Raw genomic sequence first — 24311 nt, forward strand, 5'->3', positions numbered from 1 at the left:
TCCCTGTATGATGTTGTCATGTGCATTCATACTTGTTTAAAAAAAAATCTTGGCTTGTATTGAATCCTTGTTCCAAGGATCTTCGGGAAGGGCATTACAGGCTCCCTTGCCATGCTCAAGAGACAGTGCTTCAAACATCACTTCCGGGACACTTCATCCAAGTTGTCCCTCTTGGACTCTTTCATCAGACCAACATTTTTTTATGGCTTGGTGGTTTAGGAGACCTCTCTCCTTGATTTTGATTGGGCTTCCATCAAGCATGTCCAGACATTGTTTCTTTGGTGTATTATTAGATGTCATCGGCTCAGCCCCGACAGCATTGTTATGGTCAAGTTTGGGGCCCGTCCTTTTAGGTTGGCCACCATTTTCGACCTAATTTGGTTTCTTTATCATCTTCATGGTTTTATAGACTCGGTGAATGATCAATATAGATACTCTTACTTGGCTTATTGCTCCTCTGTCATTATGGCAGATTCTGATCCCCCGAGTCCATTGTTGGTTCTCATAGGCTTTGTTTTTGTTGAGCTCGATATGGATTGATGTTGGCCACCTCCCTCCCTTCCAGCTCTCACTCAATGCTCTCGCCCACCTCCTTCCCTCATAGAAGGAGTTGAATAGGCATGTCATACATGACATTTATAGATAGTACATCATCTTGACTTAGTGTAACCCCGCAGGTGGGTTACGCCTGAAGATGGCCTTTTAAGTCGAGCACTTTCTAGTTATCAGTGACGCTATTATTGTGCCCCCTAGCTACTTATCTTGATGTTGGTGTCATGTCTTACGCATCTCTTTGGGATCCAAGTCAGAGTTGGCTCCCACTAGCTTCGGATTCAGACTGATCACCACTTGGACAAAGAGGACTGAACTTGTCACTTGTGTACCTTGGGTACGACTGAGATGGAGATCCATTTCATTTCTCATTGCCCCGCCTACTACGAGATTTGAGGGAGATTCTAATGCTTATTTAGGGAGTGTAGCTCCCTCGCAGCCTTCTTTAGCTACATGGACCAAAGATGTATTACTCTGTACCTCAAAGAGACCATGCAACTCTACGATCACACCTTACAACTCTTATTCCCCCAGAGAGTGAACCCGATTCATCTTATCACCATTTTCTTCTCTCCCTCATCTCCTGCATGTGGGAAAAAATGGTCATTCAATGCCACCGCCATCACCAGTCACTCCAAATCTATGAGACCTCGTAGTAGTTATATTAGTCGATGACACCCTCCTAACATTTCTCATTAGCGGTTTAGGGCATCTACTCACCCTAGTATGTACCCTTCAGTGCTTGGCTTCATCTTGTCGAGGAAGGACCCTTAGTCCTTGTCTCATTCTTGTTCTTTTTGTGCTCCTTGCTTCTTCTTGCATTTCTTGTCTTTCTTATTTGTTTTCTTGCCTTAGCACTGTTTGGTATTCTTGCAACTAGCGGTATTTTACCTTGTACGCTTTTCAATCCCATAGACCCTTGTGGTCTCTTGTTGGACATTAATAAATTTATCTTAATGTATCTTATCTTAAGGACATTTTTACAAGACAGTCAATATTTTTAGTTCAAACATAGGAGGGATGGTGGTGTCATTGACTCTTGTCATGTTGAAAAAAGGAGTCAACACTTCAATGACAAGAGTTATAATACTTGGAAATAACGAATGTGTTATCTTGACTACAATTCCTCAATTTTTTAAATTTCCTAGCTTTGCTTAAACACTATTGGAGTCAAAATCTTTTTCTTATGTATCAAATATTTATGTTTAATTTCGACTAAGTCATGGGATATGTTGTTGAACCCTTGAATTGTTGAACCAGTTGAACCAATTCAATAGGTTCAAGCGTTTCAACAATTTCAAAATAGTGCTTAAAAGTTCCTTGTCCTTGTTGTCAAATTAGTCATTGATATGATAGGTATAAGTGGTTTAACAAGTTTAACTAGTTCAAATGTTCAAATTTAATCTAGTGGGTCATGTTTATGTATTATGTTATCTTATGCCTTGCCTTTTCATCCACTTTTTCCTTATGTTCACTACATGAAAGAAATAATTTTTGAGCCACTCAAACTCATTGAACTGCTTGAATTGGTTCAAATGGTTAAAGTGGTACAAAAGGTTCAACGATTATTAAAAAAAGTGAACAAGGCACAGATTCTTTTGAAGGAAAAGTAGTTCGCAATAGGGTATATTCCGGTGGCATATTCATAAATATCAATTTGATGACTACCTAAGATAGAATAGAAATTATGATATGGAAAGCTCACACATCGAAAAGAGAGTTAATAAATGCTTATTAAGGGAAAAATTCAGTGCAGTCAATTCACGCAAATAGAAAGATTAGGTAAGCATTTCAAAATTATTTTCATTTTGAGGAGACAATCTATAAGGTGGCATTGTCATAAATTGAAACACAAAATTAGCAAGAAAGAAAGATTGTGCAAGGTAACTATTTTTTTTTCCAAATCCAAAGTTACAAGGCTTTTAGTTTCAAAAGGTGACATCCTAATTACCCATCTCTACTAATATTTCAGTCAGCATGGTAACATTAAAAAAATCTATTTTCATTAATTTCTTCCATGGTTTTGTTACCATAAGACCTTTCAAATCTTTGAAAATGAATTTAGTTTAGTTTCTTCATCTTTTGGGCATGGAGAAACATTTATAGCCCACTATGATATGGATGATTTTATGTGGAGAAACCATGACCCTACTAAGACCCCTATTATGAAAAAAGTAAAAGATGGTGAAATAATAGAAGTTGTAACCTTCCTGCCAATTGTGATTTTCCTTGAGTTGGTTAGGGCGTGTATGAATAGGTACAACCCTGACTACATAAGCATCAAGAAAGTCAATGGAGAAATCTTGTTGTTCATCAACAAGAAAATGGTTATTCTTACTATGGGGATACCTATTAAGGAGACCTATTCCAACTTCACCATAGCTCTGTGTGAGTCTTGTTTCACTAAGAAAAGACAAGTCTATAGAAATGTAATTGTCAGGAGATGATTGTTAAAGTTTTAAAAGGGAGGGTCTAGGATATCGGACAACTCACAAGGGGACATATGAAGTCACATACAAGAGACCTCGTGGTGGTGTTGCACAAAGTGTAAGGTTCTTACCATACATTTTTCTTCAAAGAATGGATGTAATTTTTAATCTAGATCATCTTGTAGTGTGCCTAGTTTTTGTATTGGAGTGAGATAACCGTGGAGGAGATGCATGACAAGCTAAACAATGGCAAATTCAAGGTTTCTATATTTCTTTGTGCCTATTATGTTATTTTGCATGTACAAGAGAATGGGCTCGCCTGCAACATGAGTCATTTATTGAAGGAATTAAATTCTATGAATATTACAAACATTTGCAGAAGAGATGCAGTAAAAATTACAGGAGATTAAATGATTTGTTCACCAGCATATTAACCCATGAATTAGTAGGAATCCCCAACAAAAGGAAGTCTGATAAATCCATGCAATTAGAGATCATTTATAGTAGTTATTATACTCAATTCCCTCAATTTACCTATATCAGAGTATGTGGCTTTGAGGTTCAACCTATGAAACTTCCAGGGTATGCATTAGACTACTTTGTGTTGGTTGAACTATGCAGGAAGCTTGCCAAAGTAAGTAAGATGCATTGTCCAAAAAGGAATTAAGGATTTCTTTCTTGGTTGAACTAGGGCTTTATGAATGTAGATTTGTTTCAAATTACTTAAAACTAGATATAGATTTGATGAAATTCATTTTTTTATTTTATAAAGAAAGGGTAAATTTTGATAAGAGGGGCTTTGTCGGGTAATATCTAGCTCTAAAACCAGAGTTTTTACCTCTCCCTCATATTGAAGACTCTTGGGATTTTTTCCTAAATGCGGTTGAAGTTTTGAAGAGACTATGGAGAATATTCACGTTGCAACAAATTATCAGTCTATGTTTGAACATGGATGTAAGGAGGATTGAAGATGGTGGGAGTTCATTGGTAGACCCAATGTATGAAGAAGTTAAGTCGTTACTAGTCCTAGAAGTTGATTGGGCAGGGTATGAGAGAGATAACCTAAAATTAAAAACTTTCCTTATCATAAGGAGAACAAAGAAATGGTTGAGTGAGCTAAGAACGTGTAGAGTTCAAGATAGTGAGCAAAAGGAAAAGAAATATATAAAAGTTTCAAAAGAATCAAAACCACATGTCACCTTTGTTGACTATTGTGTTCTAATTTGTGATGCAAGTAGGTCTAAAGCTAGAGCCACGAAGCCTGCACTAGTAAGAATTCTAAAAGTGCCCCTTGTAGACATCTACCATTGACTAGGTCTAGAACAAGGGGAAAGGGAAAGGAAAGGAAAAGCAAATGGATGAGATAATTTTTGACCTGGACTCTAGTGGTGAAGGTGAGAAAAATATGGTTGATGAAGAAACTAATTTTCCTAGACTAGAAATGGAATACCAACCAAGAGTTATCATAAACTTGGATAACACCATAGACTTTACAGATTCATTGGCCAGGATTGGCAACCAGCACAAGGACATTTTACAAGGGACCAACATAAAAGAACTTTTCAAAGCGGTAAGACTTCACAAGGGGGTGATACTACTTATGCAGATCCACAGTAAAAGGGACAGCCTGGAGAAATCGCACTAGATTAAGTAAGGGTTCTTGTGGTCCCATAGACCGGTGGTCTCGTGGACGTCATTAAAAATCTTTCATTTCATTTCATTTCTACTAAAGATACATCTTGGACAACTCCCAAGTGGTTAGAAGTTTCTATGAATAAAAAAAGGAATATTTTTCCAATCTCTCTACGTCTAGATGATATAGTCAATAAGTGTTTAGAATCAATCCCAAACCCCAAAATGCTTAAGACCACCTCAAGAGTGGGATAGATAAAAATGACACTTGAGTTACAGAGGTGGCTAAGCTGCTTACTGGTGAAGAAGTTCAAGAACCAAGTGTTAGGGATTTCCAAGTGGAGAAAATGGATCTCGGCGTGGCTGACAAAGTAGCAGATAGCCACCATTATAAAGCCTCCGCAGTAAGAAAGTTGAAAAAGGTTTTGGAAAGATGAAAGGGATAAAAACAAACTGAAATGGATTTTAAGAGTGGTGGAAAAGTATATTGACACCATTTGTAACCTAAAACTTAAACCCATTTCCTAGGAACCTAAGTCTTTCGACCCCAAATCCCCAGCCAACCAAATATTTCTCGATCAGATTCACCAAGGAAAAATGCATACTGGGACATTTAAGAATTGGCTAGAAAATATTGTTCACCAAGAAGCTATGTTGCAGAGTCGAAGGGAGTCTATAATGATTTAGCTGCAGTTACAGGGGAACCAGACACGGAGATCCCAACCTAGAAAAGGGAGCAGACCAAATGGGGTATTTTGGTGATTGAAGAAAAACCCTCAGAGAATATTGATGAAAATGCGTTGTACACTTGTAAGAGGAATATTGAATGGCAGAATTATGTACTAAAACAGAGGAAGAGTAGAATATGTGAGGTTCATCAAAGAATTAAGTGAGCTTACTCAAACCCTCTTAGAGCAAGATAAAAGACATTAAGCGAAAAAAGGAGGTATGGAGGGAAAGGACGGCACGTATAAATGTCCCAAATGTCCAAGTCATTCAAGATTTTGTTAATCTTTACAAAGAGTCGAAAGCAGCCCATACTCCTCCAATGCACCAATATGTATCCAGTAATAAGACTTGACACATGGTTCTAATACTTAATTTTTCAGTAGACTATGGTGTGGTGACAAATTTAAATGTTCTTATAAAGTGGCTTTTGACATGTGAATGAAAAGTCGATGATAATTCAGTAATTTCCAGATCTGTGTTTGGGAATATTGGAATGAGGTTTTAGCGAAAATTTTCTTTCAATTGGTTGAAATCATTTGGCTTCAGATTGCATCTGTCATATACTCTGTAAATACATCGTGGTATGTTGGAAATGCTTTAGATGTATGTATGTATGTATGTTTTATAGTGTTGAAAGTTTGTGAGTCTTTAATTCAACCATCTAAGTTGATTATGTTATGAATTCATTACATGCTGATGAAATGAATATCAACCATGCCTTTTATAATTTCTTGCTAGAATTGTGCATATTTCTTTCATTGAAAATTTTTTAAGGGACTTGCACCTTTTAAAAAATCAAAGGGAAATCGTAAGCGATTTATCTAACTGTTGGAGATTTGTGCTCAAAAGGGGGCTAGGGTCAAAGATTGTATGAGATATATCTGTTACGCAACAATATGCTATCTATTTTTCAGTCCAAGTGTCTTAACAAGATAGTTCTAAGTAAGGAAATACATCCTTCAGATGTTGTCATGATGATAAAGCTTTCAATCACATATGATTAGCTCCCTTATTTGCCTTCTGAGAAAACATCTAAAGAGTTTTGAGATCATTTGGAGGATCTTCATGAGACATCTGATAATAGTTGAGAACTCTTTATGAAGAACTCATTTTCTATCGTGATGAATGAAAAGATGATATTGCAAGAACATCTTGCAAAGATCAAGGATATACATGAGTAGTTAGAGGCTATTGGTTGCAAGATGGAAGAAGATGATACAGTAGTTATCACATTAAAGCATCTACAAATAACGTATGAGCATTTCATTAAGACGTTAATCTTATCGCTACGAATGTTGCATTTATGTTTTATGATCTTTGCAACAAACTTCCGCAACAAAATAGATAGAGACAATAGTTTGGGAATAACATTGAACAACCAATAGCATGCATTTGCTACCAAGGACAAAGGCAAAGACGAGTCCACTCAACAAATTGGACATCACAAGCCAAAGGAGGGATCCAAGAAGAAAACCATGTCATTATTGTGGTGGACAAAGTCATATCCAAAGCTTTTGCAGAAAGAAGTTGGTTAATTGAAAGTCCAACCAAGGAAGGTCTCGAGAGTAGTAACATGCTCATGTCGCAGAGTATTCTGAAGAGTTAAAGGCTACAATGACCATTAAGGGAAGGTACTAGAATATATTAATAATTTATAAGCTATATTCAATTTTATTAATGGTCATTTAGAACATTAGTTTTATTTGTTAGCTCTATTTTAAGAGCTCTCATAAACTCTATGTTGAAGATTCGCATTTTTGCCTTTGAAATGGCTTTGTTTAGTCTTATTTTCAGAACACATGGCACAAAGACAATATTTGTTTGGGATACAAAATACACTCGGATTATTCTAGCTTTGATACATTTGCATGGTGCATATATGCACATATTATATGCTTCTACAAATGTTCTCCAAAGTATGTCATAGCTACCGAGGCCAATTGCATTAAAATCTTTCAAGAGTGCTAGATTATTAGTGAGTGCTCTACTTTAGACAACCATTATTGAGTGCTCTACTTTAGACAACCATTATCAAGTGCTCCACTTTAGATAACCATTATTAAGTGCTCTACTTCAATGATAAAAGATATTAAATTTATTTTATATGTGCTTGGAAGATAACATAAATGAATCCTTGTGAATGGACACTAATGATGTTCATTTAACAATCTAACTTCTAGTTCTTCCTCTAATGATGCTTCAGAAGTTGATGATCCTCTACATGAGCCTCATGCTGCAGACCTAACCTCCTTTGTCCCTATAGTCCCTATAGATCCTATTCCACATTTTGTTGGTCATGCAACCCTCTTTGGTCATGTGGACCCTTGTCCACCGACTACTTTTGCTCTACTCCAATAGTTGATTGACGATGTTCAACCTTCTCAACGCTTGACCCCTTATAAACAATGTCACAATGCAAGTTCTACCACTAGCTCCCCCTTGCAATGGGTGATCTCAAGGATAGTATTGCCAAGACAATTGTTTGCAACGACAGAAAAGAAATGCACTTCAATTTCTCATTCTCCTATACACATTGTGGTTGAGTCACCTACCCAATGTACTTCAATTTCTCATTCTCCTCTGCACATTGTGGTTAAGTCACCTACCCAGTCTTGATGTGGGTTACCAGCAATCCTACTAGCGTATTGGCAATGGCCTACTCTTGACCTTGTTACCAATGATCATTGGTTTGTTTTTACGAAGGCCAACACCCCTATAGTTAATGTCTTGATGACCTCCTTTGGCGTGTAGGCAACAGGCACCTACATTTTGCTGATGTTAATACATTAAAAAGGAATGATTTATGTGACTTAATTTTCTACCTTGATTTTTCACTTTCAAATTCTTATAAATTACCACATATTTGGTGTACGCTGCTATTTATTTTTGACATTATATATATGTCAAATTATGTTCTCTAATGTTTAATCTATTTAATGCCACTACAGGTGGGACTTGACAAGCTATAGTACAGAGTTGAATAAGATAAATCAAAACAAAGGAACTGAGGAACCTCTAATATAGGCTAACCGTTGGTACATAGATTTGTAACATCATTTAAATGTATAATGCCCCCCATGCTTTTCTTTGAAAATACGACCAAATATTCCACACATTTTAAACTTGAAAAGTTAATAGGCGTTCTTTCAGTCTGACAGTAAAATATTTTCACATTGCCTACCAATCAAATATATCCCCTCAGACTGCTGTCTAGTCCTGCTATCACTCCTTAAATCTATCCAGTCTCATTTTAAAATCCACCCTTTTCACTTGTACAAGACTATTTCTGTGATCTGGTCAATCTCCGAAGGAATTTCTAGCTGGAAGCTGTCTTGAATTTTTACCATAATGGTCGGGTGAGATTTAATTCTCACCATGTAGTTTTCTGACATGATTTGAATGGCCATATATACATATTACTTAAAAGCATGAACAGGAGGATCAGTTGAGTTTCACAACTTAACATTTCCCATTTCAGTAGATTGTGCAGAAAATGCCAATATTTTTGAAATGTACAAATATTCTTTTATGTTATACTCTAATCGTGCCATGCATGGTAAGTTGCAGCCCAACATCTTACAGCATTGATTTTCATAATGAAGGAGACATACTTTACATCAAAGTGTGTTTAAAAAGATATTTGCCATGTTCAAGGAGAAACTAAATCTCAACTAAGATTGATGATTGACATCACAAATTGGTAATAAAAGATGGCATTAACAAAACCAGCCTCCTCAAGTATTCTTGGTCTCACATGTTTAACAGGTATTCTTGGTCTTGCATGTTTAACAGGTGCCACTTATTGCTTTTTAAAAGCTTCCAATCAACACGAGCTTCTATCTTTCTAGCAACAGAAGATAAGAATCCTAAGATGTTTGCATTGCTTCAGTGTGATAGGTTTCCAGCTCTTTGTCAAGTTCTGCAGCCGATTTCTCTGGGCCCTGACTTCTTCCCCTGCCACGACGTCCTCTTCCTCTACCATGGAAACGTCTCGAACCATTACCACGACCACGGTTCCAGCTGTATATACATAAGGATTAACAGATAGTAAATCTTGTACAAGCAAATTTGCATATATCCTTTCAAAATCAATTCATACACTAAAAAGGGTAGATGGTCCTTAGTATCAAGCTATGCTTAAGATGAGCAATATCTACCATTTTGTCTACAAAACTTACCCATTGCTACTCCTTTGCTCAATGGAAGCATCAGCTGCTGCCCGTGTAAACCCAGGACTGCAACATATAAAATGTAAGGAATGTGGAGATAAAACATATTCCTTAATACCAATAGGCATTGGACTATTAGATGACTATAAAACTGGGGAAATGATAACACATGTAAACTATATTTCTTAGTAACCGCCTAAAGCAAATATCCCATTCTTTATATTTGCTGATAATTTTGACCAAAAATATGGTTGGAAGTGAGACAAAAGGTTCTCCAGATCAAAAGCATGTAGAAAAGCAACTGTTACTTGTGTAAGCTTGGGCTCAACCATATCCTGTGTGGCTGTGTGATTAGCACAAACAGAGAGACTGGTCTTAGCAGGTGGATATCAATGTATTGAATTTCCAGCAATAGAGCACTTAACTGAAAATAATAAACAATGTTACCAAGACAAATCAATCATGTACATTCTGAACCCCTCTGTATCCAACCAAAAATCCCAGTTGCCAGACTAAGAATTGCTATAATTTTTTACTAAGTTTGCCAATTCGAGTTCCGGTTTGGGTACAGATATGAGATTCGGGTATGTGAGTATGACAATTTTTCCTCCCTTGCGGGTTCAGGTTCGTCCGTATATGTATTCATGTATGTATGTTAAAACATTGAAGTTACAAATATAAAAGAAGAGTTATACTCATAAATTCATAATGGCCTATAAAGTTATTAATAAATCAATTATAATACTGATACAGTTTCAGATTACATGCATTGGCAATTGACATCAATATGAACATGATCAACAAACATAACTATTGGCTGGCTTTTACAAATCTATCAACAGTCATGTCCTTAGATCTACAAATGAAAAAAAATCAATCCGACCTTCAAATGAATCGAAGTAGATTGCTGTTCACTACTCTCATAAACTATGGGCATTACATAGAACAAATTTGGCTTGAATAATATTACCAAGCTGTTGCAAGACAGTGTGGAAAGAACATACTGATGAACAAATCAGAAATACATACATAAACTGACCTACCGCCCTGGGGTACTTCCAAGATGCCCAGGTCCACTGTAGGTCCTTCACAGAAGGACCCACAGAGAACCTGTGAAGTACCCCAGAAGAACCAGTACCAAAACTGTAACAGTACCAGGACCCAGGCCTAAATAGCATAACCCGGTAAATGAGGTTTTTGACAACAAATTCATTTAAAATAGTCTTTTATAGTGTATAGTTCTTTCTTCCAGTCCGTGTAAAGCTTGGGCTCAACTATATCTCATGTGGTTGTGTGATTAGCACAAACAGAGAGATTTGTCTTAGCAGGTGGATATCCGTGTATTGAATTTCCAGCAAAATGAGACATAAATGGAAATAATATTGTGATACCCTAGAGAAACGATGATGTACATTCTGAACCCGTCTGGATCCATACAAAAACCTAGTTGTCAGACTAGGAATTGCTATAGTTTTTTATAACAAATTCATTTTCAATAGTGTTTTTTAGTGTAAAGTGCTATCTCCCATACCAATATTACTAGATGCATAAGATTTGAAAACAGAAATTTACATGACAAGAAAAAGCAGGACATTGATAATTTGATACTAATGGTACAAAATGTATTACATATGTGCAACATCCCAAAACTGAAAGACACATAGATAAAGAAAGCATATCACACAAATGGGCAATTTATATTTAAAAGGAACATTATGATGTGAACATACGTCATCACTACTGCCTTCCGCCCTCTTCCAGCAAATGTTCCAGGAAAATTCATACGGCCAGAGACAGGCAAAGTCAAATTAGAACCAATAAGCTCTAGCTTCATTGGTTTACCATCAAGTTGGACATTATTGTATCGCTTCACAGCTGCAACAGCATCACTCATTTTAACATAAACCACCTCTGCTGTACCCTGTTAAAAGTTTAAAAAACAAAAAAGATGATTAATAAAACCTAGTAAATTCCTTAAATTTTGCTTACAATTACTTGCAAACCTACAGAATAATTTTGGTTATCAACCCATAAAGATTAAATTTGACTTGTACTTGAGAATTATATAAATGGTGGTTCCACACACAAACAGTCTTCCTCCATATTCTTGATAATCAAACATAGCATGGAGAGGATTTCATTGTTGCCAGTTTGAAACACTCAGCAATGAGAAGGCTATAGGTTTCGTTCTGGCTACAGAGATTTCTTTCTCTGTCCATTGAAAAAAATGAAAAGATAGTGAAGATAGAATTCTGAATATCTAGAAATTGCTTTTCGTGGTAATTTAATTTCTACAATTTAAAGCAATAGTTTTATTACAATTGTTTTGGCTGTCTTTTGGTTCAATTCTATTGATATTCAAGTTATATTCTTTTATATGAGAATAGGATAAACTGGCTTTGTTTTCCACATGGGAGAACACCCTTAGAGAATCCCCACCACTTTATCTTTAAAAAAAATATCAATGTTAATGAAGATAAAGTCAATCATTAAAACACTGGGTTTTCCTAATGATTTACTCCATGTTGAATCATTTAAACTAGTACATCAAATTGGATGTCAAAACCAATTGACAACACTATGTGCCTGAACACTACATAAATTTAGGAAGCATGCACGTATTAAAATGGGGATAAATTTGGAAAATATATATGCATAAAGAGAAAAGCTAGAAACATTTGCTAAATCAGCAATCGTTAACTGCTAATTATAATAAACTTATAATCTAAAGTTTTCTTGTTTTATCTACATTAGACATCAACATTTACAAATATAGATGAAAGTAAAAATCAAGATTTTATACAGGTTTAAGCATTACAATACTCCATTTTAAACTATTTACAAACAGGGGAAAGTATGTCAAAATTTTATATAAGTTCAGCAAAAATGTAGTTAATAGTTTCATTCAAATATGTTTAATACAGTTTTGGAGGACACATTGCACGAAGGATGCATTGTGTACAAATAAAATCAATCTACTTATAACTAATAAAATGATTTCAAGGTTTCCCATTTGAAAGTTCTGAATACACTTGGCTCTGTACCACAAAATAGGAGTGCACGTTAAGAAGTTATTGCCACCTATGGACCTAAGTGTAGCCATATTCAGGTAAACTGAGACCCGCTTCTGCAATCCAAGCATATAGTTAGCATTAAACTTAAAGGTAGGTGTGAATGCAAAAAAGACACTTCCAACTCTTACAAGAGCAATACAACATTTGTCAAAAATAGCCATTTTCATTGACAACAAGGGGCACATTACAAATGCACTTATATTACACCACTAAACTATACTGTGCACCATAGTTGGCAAACTCACCAAGAAATCAGCAGATTTTTAAAACTCTTCGAGTTTTTATGCTCCGCAAGTTTTTGTTTTTCCTACAAAAACTTGCAACTCGGCAGGGGCAAACTTGCTGAGTAATCGGTGAGCTTTGGGAAAAGTGTCACCCACGCAGCTAAATCAGAGGTCAAATGCCCAAAAATGTCATTTTTTATACCAGTTTGCATTTGCAGCATTGTTTAGTCATTTTTGCAGCTCAAAGGCTGGAGGATTTATACAAATATAACCAGTCCCCTTTCCAAACCTCAAAGTAGCTGTCCTAGGTACTTGAGCACCCAAGTACCCCCTCCTCCACAATTCTGCAACCATGTCGCCGCTGGAACGGGTACTTGAATTTCAATTTCAATTTTGATTTTAGAATGTTCAATGGTTCTAATTCATTTCGCAATTTTGCTATGCTCAAGTATTTTAATTTGGTATGTTCTATTGAAACATTATTTCATAACTAGCGTTTCAAGTTCTTTATGTTTACCATACAACATTCTTCCCTGCCCCGTCCTCCTCTTGCTGTCATCCCCATGCCATCCCGAAAATGAGGACCATTTTCCCCACATCCCAGAATCTCGTCCCGACATACCCCAGTACTGGTGTTATGCTGCATTTAAGTATAAATTAAATTTCTTATACTTCCAAGTTATATTTGTATAAATACTACCAGGATGTTTGAGATAGCCTATAGGTTTCACCTTCGTAGGAGTTAAAATGCAGATTCTAGATTTTGGGGGTTTCCAAAATATTCTAGGCTAAGCCAAATTTCAGGATTCAGCAGTGATATCTCCCACAAACCATTCTAGCTATTTGAGGTCAAATTGAAGCTAAAACAATGATTTTCTAATGATTCTAATTCATTTTCTCACAAATCACTTGGTTTCAATTCTATATTCCAAAATCTTGACAGAATTAGCTCAACCAGTTTGCTCACACCCAAGACAAACATTACTTTCCAGCAAACCAGAATTGCTCAAACGCTCGGACTATTTTGATATGATGTATTTACTTCTAGTTTTCAAAAAAAACTATTTACTGTGATGTATTTACTTCTAGTTTTATAGAAACTAACTACAATGACGTAGTTACTTCTAGTTTTATAGAATCTACTTACTAGTTTGCTTCCTGCCATCAGCATCCTGCCTGAGAACCTGATTTTGTCCCCACTTTGCATTTAAATATATCTGAACTCTGCTTGTTTCTTTTGTGTTCTCATTTATTAACTCTCATTGGATGCATTTTCTCATTGAATTTTGTAGAAAGAAAGAACTTTTTATTACATTTAAGCTGTTTTTTAGGTTCCCAAGTTTTTTTCTGGCCTTGGCAAGTTTTTGCCGAGTGAGAAATTTCCAACTATGCTATGCATTATGATAGTAGCTAACTTGTGGCTAGCATAACTTTTATGAAAGTTTTATCAAGTTTTGGAAATTCATCAAGTACTCACCTACAGATTCTCCCCACACCAAAATCTCATGGCCGAGGTTTTACACAGAGTCACAGCAATTTTTTATACAAAAAAAGGCCAAAAATCGCACAAGAACTTGTTCACCATGTTCATCTAAAAAGGCACACATTTTTTTTGTTTTTTCACTCTGTGTGGGTGACTGAAAACCAATGAACCTTTCTTCAACACACACAGACAAAGCATGACTTCAGAATCCTACAATGCTGCTAAGAGGGGTTTTCATGGATTGTGTTTGTAGATGAAAAGAAGAGCTTATAGTCATACTAAAATCAGTTTATCAATTTCAAAGTGCTTAGCAGGGTTCACAGGCAACTGTTCAAAAATACATTGAGCACAAAACTAAATCAATCTCCATATAAAAATTTGAAACAATTTCAAGGTTTCCCAATTGTTTGGTTGAGCTTTTTTATTTTCAAAAAAAATAAAACCTTGTACTCAAATCAATAGCCAAAAATCCCAGGGGAAATAGGAAATATAAACCAAGCCATGAGGGCCTCAAAAAATTTGAACTGAGACAGGCTGGCTGGTACGCTCTGGAGGAAGGTGAACAAAGACCTCACCATCCTTGGAGGTTCTGTCTGCACATGTCTTGAGTCCCATTAACCCTTACTTGCTTCTGTATTCTCCTCGGCTGTGTGATTGGATTGGCTTTTTTTCAGTTTTGTTGCTTAGTTTGCCTCTTATTTGCTAGTTTTTTTGTGGTCTCTGTTATCTCTCACATGAGTGTGCCCTCATTTTCTAGGCCTTCCGCTGCAATTTGGCCTCTTAAACACCACGACTGTAATCAATTCATTGGTGGGAAAGAGGGTGTTAATATATCGCTGAAGGCAGATCTTAGTGAGCCAGGGATGGTTAAACTACAAAAGCATATACAAACTACAATAGTGGGTTACAGAAACCATCTTATGAAACTGTTAATGCAGAGGATATCCAAAATGTGTTGCCAAAAAAATCAACAGAGAGGCTAAAGACCTAGACAAAGATATCACCATTGAGGGGACTGAAGACCCTATTTGATCTTTGGCTAATGGAAAATCCCCAGCGTTAGACAGATTGCCAGCAGAGTTCTACATGGAAAACATTGAATAGATCAGTGTGGAGCTCCTTGAGTTGTATAGGGATGCCTTTGAACAAGGGTCCCTTGGAAAAGATGTCAACAAGGTGCTTATTAATTTTATTTCAAAAGATGAAGATAAGATCCTAGTGTGAAATCAGAGGCCTATTATCAACTTAGCATGTCTTTAAAAATAATGCAAAGGTCCTTATTAGGAGGACCACTGGTCTCTTGGGAAAAATTATATCAGTCACTCAGATTGGATTTATTAAAGGACGCTACATTCTTGAAAAACTAAGATGGACAAAATATTGTCATGGTTTTGCTGGACTTAAAAAAGTCCTATGTAGGAATAGAATGGCCTTTTGTGATTGGTATACTGAGAGCTTTTGGTTTCCCCCTTGGCTCAGGAATTCAACTATGATTGATGTTAATGGTTCACCCTGTGAATTTGGCTACAACGACCATTAAGACAAGGATACTCTATTGCTCCTGCCTTATTTGTAAGAGCTGCAGATGCTTTATAGTTTATATTTTGAAAAGCACAGAATTGGAACCTCCTATTGTGGGGTTTAAAACTTCCAAACCAAGATACCTTATTAAATGTTGAATTTGCTTATTTTACAGCTCTGTTTTTGGGTCTCTCTCTGAAAATAATTTTGATAATATGATGTACAGACTACAGTTTTTTATAAACTGCCTCAGAAGCAAAAGTTGCCCCTCACAAATCCAATGTCCTTGGGTAAGGATCCCTTTTCTGTTTCTTCCCTCTACCAAAAGCATGTAAGAATGGATCTATTCAAAGGTGGAGAAGAAACATCTTAATGGCAGACCCATATGTTTATCTCTGGCTGGAAGGGAGCAAGTGGTTCAAAAGGTGTTGACCTCTCATGCAATCTATTATTCCTCCATTAGTTGTTTGCTAATTATCAAAATTATGAGAGAAATCCTCTGCTCTGATGGAATAAGGTCAACTATAAAACATTGCCTGGTGTAGGATTGGTGTTGAAAGCCTGGAAAATGGGGTGGTCTTGGTATTCGAGATCTGAAAGCTGCTACAAGCAATGAGCCATGGAAAATCTTGCCTAGGAATACTATTATGAGATTCAAGTTTAAAAGAGGGATGGGGTAGAAGGACGTGAGCCATTGGGCAAGCTGTTGGGTGATTTTGACCTGTAAGTACTTGGATAATCCATCTTCTCCTCCATTTGTAAGGCAGGGACTCAAGTTAGGAGTTTATAGTGTTGTAGAGGTGTTGTTGGGGGCCCTCTTCCTTATACCATGGTGGATAGATCTCTTTAGTGGGGCATGAACTTAACCACAAGCCCCTGGCACTGACTCGAAGCTGCTTGGCTAAACATTGGACCTCTTTGGATATCTCCTCTTTAGGGGACATCCTTATTAACAATCATCTGACTTTGTGGGATAAAATTTGTATTAAGTTTGAGATACCTTCTACACAGGAAAAACTTTCACTGTGATTCAAAAGATGACAGTGGGGTTCTTCGGGGGCAAAATTTTGCAGGCAGAATTCTTTATCGAAAAGCTTAAATGGCAGGATGGCTCTTTCTTCTGCAATGTTTCTGCTAAACAGGTCTATGAGATGTTTAAGGGAGGACCCCAACATCCTGCTACGGGTTAACCAGTGCTCGAGCACTAATTGGCCTAAATCCAAATGGTGTGTGATCCTTAACCTTACGTAGAACCAGCCTGTTGAACCTAAGAAGATTTGCTTTTGTTGGCTTCTCTTGCTTAAAATTAAAAAGGATGTTGTTGTAGGTGATGTTTTATCTGCTTTGGGCCTCAATACTGGATCATGCCTTTTATGTAATATACCTGACTCAATTTTATCTCTCTTTGCAAGGGCATGATGGTCTGCAACGGTTGGGTGGGACAGATTTGCAGAGATCAGGACAGTCTATTTTTCAGAGGGTTAGCAATTCAATAGAAGCAAATCATTGTGTTTTCAGTTTGGAGCGCAGTCTAAGCATAACAATGCAGGGAAGGTTGCAGGAAATGTCAGCTATGCTCATTTGAGATTTTCGATGAAGGAGAGGCGAAGAGGATTTTTGTGGGATTACAATGGACCAGCATCCAACTTTAAACAGATCGAACACAAGTTTTGGCACCCAAAGATTCCGGAGCAGGGAAACGATGCTAATCAAGAAGCAAGTGCGCAAATAACCCATGTGAGGGCTACCTCTGTTCTTATGGATAATAGTAGTTGGAATGAATCACTGTCTTTCTGGGGGGATAGAACTTTTTGCATGAAATGACTGGACCTTGGTCATCCTTGAGTACAATTCGAAGCTGGTGCCAGGAAAAACAGGGGAAAGAGTGCATGCTGAAAACTATGGCATCTTGTTTCTTTCTGGTGACTTGTCATTCAAAACGCAAGACAATGAATGGATTGTGAATAGTGGACCCTATTTGATTGATGGAAAAGGAATCCATCTCATGAACTAGGTTCCAAACTTTAACCCCTATGTGGAAAAGATCAAGGAGTTTCCCATTTGGATTAAGCTTTACAATTTACCTCAAGAGTACTGACACTTGGGAACCCTATAGAGGATTGGGGACAAGATCGGTTCCTTTGTAAGGGCAGAAGAGGTTGTTGATGAGAAAAAAATTTCAATATGTCTGAGAATCTTGGTGTTATGTCAGGAAGGAAAACCATTACCTGACTATATTGTTTTGGGGTCTGAGTAAAAAGAATGGAGGCAGTCGCTCGTGGCGGATAAAGGGGAATGTTAATCACAAAAAAAGGATCAACGGGACAAGGGGACTGGGGATAAAGTTAAGGGCTTGGAATGTGAACAATTAGCAGATGAAATTTTAATGATTACAGAAGAGAAGAAGAATTTCAAATTGGTTGAATGAAAGGAGTCCATGGGAGAAGTGGTTGAGCTTCGAAGCAAAAAGCTCAGAGCAGACAGGCGGACAGATGTTAGAATTGGAAGAGGTGTTGAAAAAAGAGATAGCAATGCAAAAATTGGATCAGGAAGGATCTACAAAAACTGTTCCCCCTTTTCAACTTCTTAAGTTGCTGACCTACTAATGATGTAATAGATTACTAATAGTTATGAATTTTAGCTAGGTTCACTTAATTTCTTAAGGCAATGAATTATTTCAAGCACCAACACATAGAGTACCAGTTACAACTTTGCTTTACAAATTAAAATGTATGCTCTACCAAGGAAAAGAATGTTGAAAAAGGGCATCTCAAATAATCCAAAATCCTACGAACAATATTGAATCACAGTATAGTATTTTGAAGGAGAGTATGAACTAAGATTTGTGCACATCTTTGGGAAAAGGAAACACCCGGACGTAAAAATTATTTGAACAATATTTGAATACAAAAAATTAATAGCACATCACAAAAATAAAAATATAAAGAACCAAATATATTAGAGAACCAAGTTGATTCCAAGTAAGAACATCTTGGAATCAGATTTTTATAGAATGCACCTATGAGGGGATTCAAGCAAAGTTTGCATATAATAATTGTAATCATTAAAAAATGGCACCTAGTGTACCTAAGGAATTCCATCTCTAATGTGGTGATTCCAATGAATATTTGCTACAATTCCAAAGGCAAGTGCTGGCCACTGTATAACTTCACGTGTCTTTGCTGCTTCCATGAGCAAGGAAAGCAACATGAATGTGAAGAACATACCAACAAACAAGAATGAATGTCATCCCCTATTGCTCAAGCCTCAAACAAACAAGGTTTTGAAACATACTCTCTATTGTTCACCGAACATTGAATGCTTGATTTGACTAAACTCAGCCATCATGCAAACCCTCAAAAAAAATCAGGACTGCTCTAAATGTTATAGCTACAATTAGCATTTATAAGTTAAACCTAAAAAAATATCTATTTATCTTCAAATAAATATAGGATATTTATAATTTATAATTTTATACATTAGCAATCAAACATGAAACCATATTTGGTAATCATCATCATGACATTAAAAGCTGGATGTCTTTATTTTCTACCAATTTGGTAACCAAGAATTAGACCAAGGGAAAAAGCTTATTTAATTTCAAATGCATGTTTTTCTATAGATTCAGTTTACCACAAATATAAGTGAAGTGCTTCATTAAATTACTATATTAAACTATTTCTTTTATATGTAAACAGATATCTAATTTGTAAGACACAATCTATTAATCAATAAAATTTAAGTTTCATTTGTTTGTACCTAGAACAGATTGTTCAATCTTTGTTTTCAAACTTCTTGTTGTAGGCACATAAGAATTACAACGACAATTAAATTATTACTTCATCAACCAGCCCTCCCTCGCAATTGACCCATGTTCACCATTGTGCAGACATGCAGAAATAATACAAGAAACTCATTGTATTATTCTTAATTTGTACAGTTAATATCTATTACAGCATTCAAGATTTGACAAATTGATATTCCAATGAGCATAATGTATTTCCAAATTGTAATATTTATGGTAGTTTTGTTTAGCATATGCATAATATGTGGTATCTGAACTTAATTTCTAATTTTAGGCTGTAAATATGTATATATTCATGATTTTCTTATTTTTGCACAGGCATACCCAACCCAAACAAATCGCAGTCGTAGTTTACCATACAAGCATACCCAAAACCTCTGGAGGATGCATTAGAAACTGGAAGTCACTCACCCAGATTTTATGTTGCCATCTCAATGTAATACACAGCATATAAAATGTTTTTTCTCTAATTATCACGTTTTTAGTTTTACCTATCACTAACAACCCCAGAGAATGCCTACACCCCCACAGGTAGCCTCAAGAGGGCCAATCTTAGCAGAGATTTGCCTCGTTTACAAGATCATTAAAAAATTACACTAGACAGATTGCAAATAAAATAGCCAGACCTGATCAAAGAACAGACAATTTAAATAATTTCTTAAGTACTCCCTACCCAGATGCAATCTTATTGATGATGGCCTGCGCCCTGAAACATGGATATCTAGGCAATATGCTCCTTGACAATGCGTCCTCTTCACTAAAGATATTTTCAGAAACTTCATTCTGAAGAAATGGGGTGGTACCAGAAAGGCACTAATACAACCTCCAGTATATCTTTATATTAGAACAATATAACAATATGCAATGCCAGTACCTTAAAACCAGAAGTATTGTCCATCAATTAAGGAATTCAGAGACCCACATGCTTATAGTATTGACATATTAGATCATAACACTGTACAATATATTGAAAACTCATTGAGCATTTCATTTGCCTACATGGCATGTCACAGTTCAGTGCTCAACCACTATTTACTTATACCCATTTCCTTCAAAGGAATTTACAATCTTTCAACTGCAGTTGAATATCTACTCACACACAACCCAGTAACACCCTTGAATTGGCTATCCAAATTTCACAAATAGAACTTATCAAAACATTTATGCAGCTCATGCTATTTTTGCATGTCTTGTCATGAAATTCAATTCTAGTAAATTGATGTCCTGGTCATAAGACAAATCAAGATTATCAGTAATAATGCAACCATCCTTAGCATCATTGTATTGTTTTCCATTTTTGCTAACATGTAAAATTAGAATCATAAAAGGATTCATTCGTTGCCACCAGTTTACAAACAAAAGCCTACTTCATTGACAGATGGAAAGAGGAAAAAAAGGCATGCATTCTCCCAAGCTCATGAATAAAAAATGAGAAAATCAACAAGAAACCAGCTTCAAACGACACCTTAATCCAAACTCAGCTAGTATGTGTCATGAAACGGACCCTCCAAATAGTTCAACAAAGTGATTTGAACTCCAAGCAAAGATAAATGTTGAAAATGTTGTTAAAGCAATAGAAGCAAGCAAAAACAAAATTCCAAAATATACAGTACGCCTATTATTAACAAATAGAATCAGAAAGAATTGATAAAAGGAATATACATTTGAACGACCAGCACTATCATAATGAACGGTGCATCGTTTGAGCTCCCCAACTTCTGAGAAAAGTTCCTGGAAAAAAGAACATGGCTTTAGACTTTTGCACTATGCCTTGGTGATCAAAACTAAACAATGTAAAAAAAAAATTATTTATGACAACCGAACGCATCACTGACATAAAACTAGAGCACAATAATCATAAAACAATAATAAACACCACCCACTACTATTTACTGAATCCTATATTATATAATAACAAGCTAAGCCTCTACTTTCCTAACAAACCAACCATGAATTAGAGAGCTCGCAGACAGCACGTGATTCAGAGGATGCCAATTGAGGTTAAGTGGATCCAAACTATGGATAAAACTACTACCAGAAATAGAACATAGGAACTTATAATCACTGTTAAGCTTAAAATTAAATTTCAATGATTATTAATGTACCTTTATATCAGAATTTATTACTCCATAATCCAAATTTGAAATGTACAATTTGGCACCAGCTTCTGGTCGTGCAGGTACACCAACAGCTGCCATGCTGTTCTCAAACATGTCATGTTGCCAAATGACATCACTGGCAAGGCTGAATGACTGCATTTGAAACCCAGATAACATAGTGATCCCAAAGAACCAATATAGTTAAGACACTAGAGCAGAAAGAATAAGATCATTGAGAAAGCAAAAACAAATCCACTGAAAGCATTACAACAAAGTTAAACTGTGATGACTGAACGGAGAATACAAAAACAGCTACATAATTCCATTTAAAGAAAAATTAAATTGAATGGACACAAATTCTTAAAAACAAAATAAAAAGAATTGCCAATACTAAACCAGATGACCGCATGTAAGCACATAATGTAAAGAAATTTTTAGCATCATACGGGTTCTCAATCAAAGATACATTGAGTACTGGAAGATTTTTTTTTAAGAAGGCAGAAAATAAAATATAGTACTGTTAATGCAGAAGTATAGTCCCATAATGGAATACTTAATCATGCATATAGAAAATTTGTGTTACTGATACCTCCTCCTTAATCTTGTAACAGATTATAGCCAACCACAAAACCATCACCTGAAGATTCTATGTTCCCCAGTCCCAGAGGATCCTCACGTGCCTCGAAAATCCCAAGAACCAATGCATAGCTCACGGCTCAAAGTGCAGAACAGGTGTCTCACAAAATAAGACGAAGAGGCACTCTTTACATTCTTCCGCTAAGAAAACTTGATCCCCGTGCACATAGCTTTCCCTGCCCCGAACTAACATGAAGTACATGCAGAGTAGCCGATTTGAGGAATTCAAATTTAGATAGGGTTCAGTGAGTGCAAGTGTCCTTGTAAAGTTACGATCTGGCCATGTAGATTGAGTAGAAACACAGTATTTTTCTTATATCCTTACTTAAAAAACTCAATTCATTCAGTAATGAAGGCTGTAGAATGAAATGCAGGAATATATCCACGGGAGTATTGTTTATAAGGTAGGGGAGGTCAAAAACTTGTCCATTATCCATGGATTCCAACACGTATCAAGTCCCACACACATCTACATTCTCATGCATAAGCTTATATTTATTTAACTCCTTGTCGCTTCCATTTATGTTTCTCAATAAGGATATAATTTTAAAGGCATTATGAGGTTGACATTAGCCAACCAAGCAGAGGTCGCATGTCCCGTTCTCACGAAGAACACCATCATGGTTCAAGATCCCTGAAAAGCCCGATCTGTATTACGCCGTGAAGCCTCTTACATTCCATTTTTGGAACTACGAAACAAAACAACCAAACCTATGAAATATCCCCCTACACCTCAAATAACTAGTGCAAGACATATACGAAATGGGCTTTCACTACTTGGAGAGAGATGCAAAATGAGCACCCGAAATGGGTATCCAGTATTTCAATGAGATACACAAAATACGTATCCATTACTTGGAAGAGAACAAAAAAATCTCCAAATTGCAGACATACACAAATTGGGTATCCACTAATTGAAGAGATATTAAAAAGGCATCCACTATCTTGAGACATATACAGAATGGGTATCCGTCTAGATGCTTGCCTTCGCAATGGAATAGGGTGAAGCCCTATTGACCCCGAGAGGGTTACGGCGGCCGCGGCCGAACCCTCCTGCTCTTGTCCCACCTCTGAGTCCTCCTCTTGTCCCACCTCTGAGTCCTCCTCTACCTCTTCCTCTGCCTCTTCCGCCATTGAAGTGTTGCTGCTGCTTATTGTTCTTTATCAGCTCGTCTAATGACATATCCAGAGGAGTCGCCATCAAGAACCGATCTCTGATCTGGTACCTAAAACCTAAATTAGAGCTTGGATCCTTTACTGAGAGAAGTGAGAAGCTTGAAGTTAATTACGATGCGTTGAAACTAAATACAGGAAGCAAGTGTTCAAATATAGGGATTCCTATAATGCATAAGATGGATGTCGAAGCGCGGAAGACTTAAAATAGAGATGAAACAGACGAAAAGAATTTAAAAAAGAGGAACAGAAGCGCAACTTGCAAGAAATTAACGAATAAATGGGGCAAGGGAAGGACGGGCGGGAGAAGCGCGTGGTAAAGGTAATTGGATAGATACATCTATCTGACAATGTGCGAAGTAGTTTGTATGCCGAGGTTAAAGCATACATGAAGAAGTTTGTTTATCTTTTCATAACTATTCCCTGAAAAATGAAAAATGAAAAATGAAAAATGTTTCTTTATTCCTTAAGTGTTTAAACAGTTTTGTGTTATTATGGACATTTTAAATTAGCCAAAAATGATAATTTATAATCTTTAGCTGGAGAAAAAATGAGGGGCTGAAAATAACTGGTTGCTTTATTGCTGACTCCTCAAACTCTTTTCCCTTTTTTTTAAAGAGTTTATTTCTAGTTTTTTTTGTGTCTAAAACTATTATTCAATTAATTAATTCAGATTTCAAATTTCCTACTTTAAAAGAAGCACCAAAATATATATTCATGGGGTCACCACCTCCACAATTATTTCCTAAAAAAGTTGAGCAACCATGTTAGGCAAAATAAGCTAA

At 36.3% G+C, this 24311-nt stretch overlaps 1 protein-coding gene across 1 annotated transcript; it reads right to left on the reverse strand.

The window, feature by feature from the left end:
• Positions 1 to 8844: 8844 nt before the first annotated feature.
• Positions 8845 to 23908, reverse strand: LOC149542049 (THO complex subunit 4C-like). Its single transcript, XM_089797084.1, has 6 exons — positions 23339 to 23908; positions 21724 to 21870; positions 21281 to 21349; positions 11242 to 11432; positions 9521 to 9577; positions 8845 to 9362 (listed from the first exon to the last, which is right to left on the reverse strand). The coding sequence occupies exons 1-6, from the start codon at positions 23552 to 23554 to the stop codon at positions 9209 to 9211; spliced, it is 834 nt and encodes a 277-aa protein (XP_089653210.1). The 5' UTR covers positions 23555 to 23908; the 3' UTR covers positions 8845 to 9208.
• Positions 23909 to 24311: the final 403 nt, after the last annotated feature.

The sequence above is a fragment of the Cupressus sempervirens genome, chromosome 8 (assembly GCF_028749045.1).
Source record: "Cupressus sempervirens isolate cs-2001-9-10 chromosome 8, ASM2874904v1, whole genome shotgun sequence".
In the NCBI taxonomy this organism is placed as follows: domain Eukaryota; kingdom Viridiplantae; phylum Streptophyta; class Pinopsida; order Cupressales; family Cupressaceae; genus Cupressus; species Cupressus sempervirens.

Coding starts and splice junctions, on each gene's coding strand:
- LOC149542049 (XM_089797084.1), bottom strand. CDS start 23,554: ATGGCGACTCCTCTGGATATGTCATTAGACGAGCTGATAAAGAACAAT. Junction 11,433..21,280: donor ATAGTGCTGGTCGTTCAAAT/GTATATTCCTTT, acceptor AACTTTTAACAG/GGTACAGCAGAGGTGGTTTA. Junction 9,363..9,520: donor GAGCAAAGGAGTAGCAATGG/GTAAGTTTTGTA, acceptor ATGTATATACAG/CTGGAACCGTGGTCGTGGTA.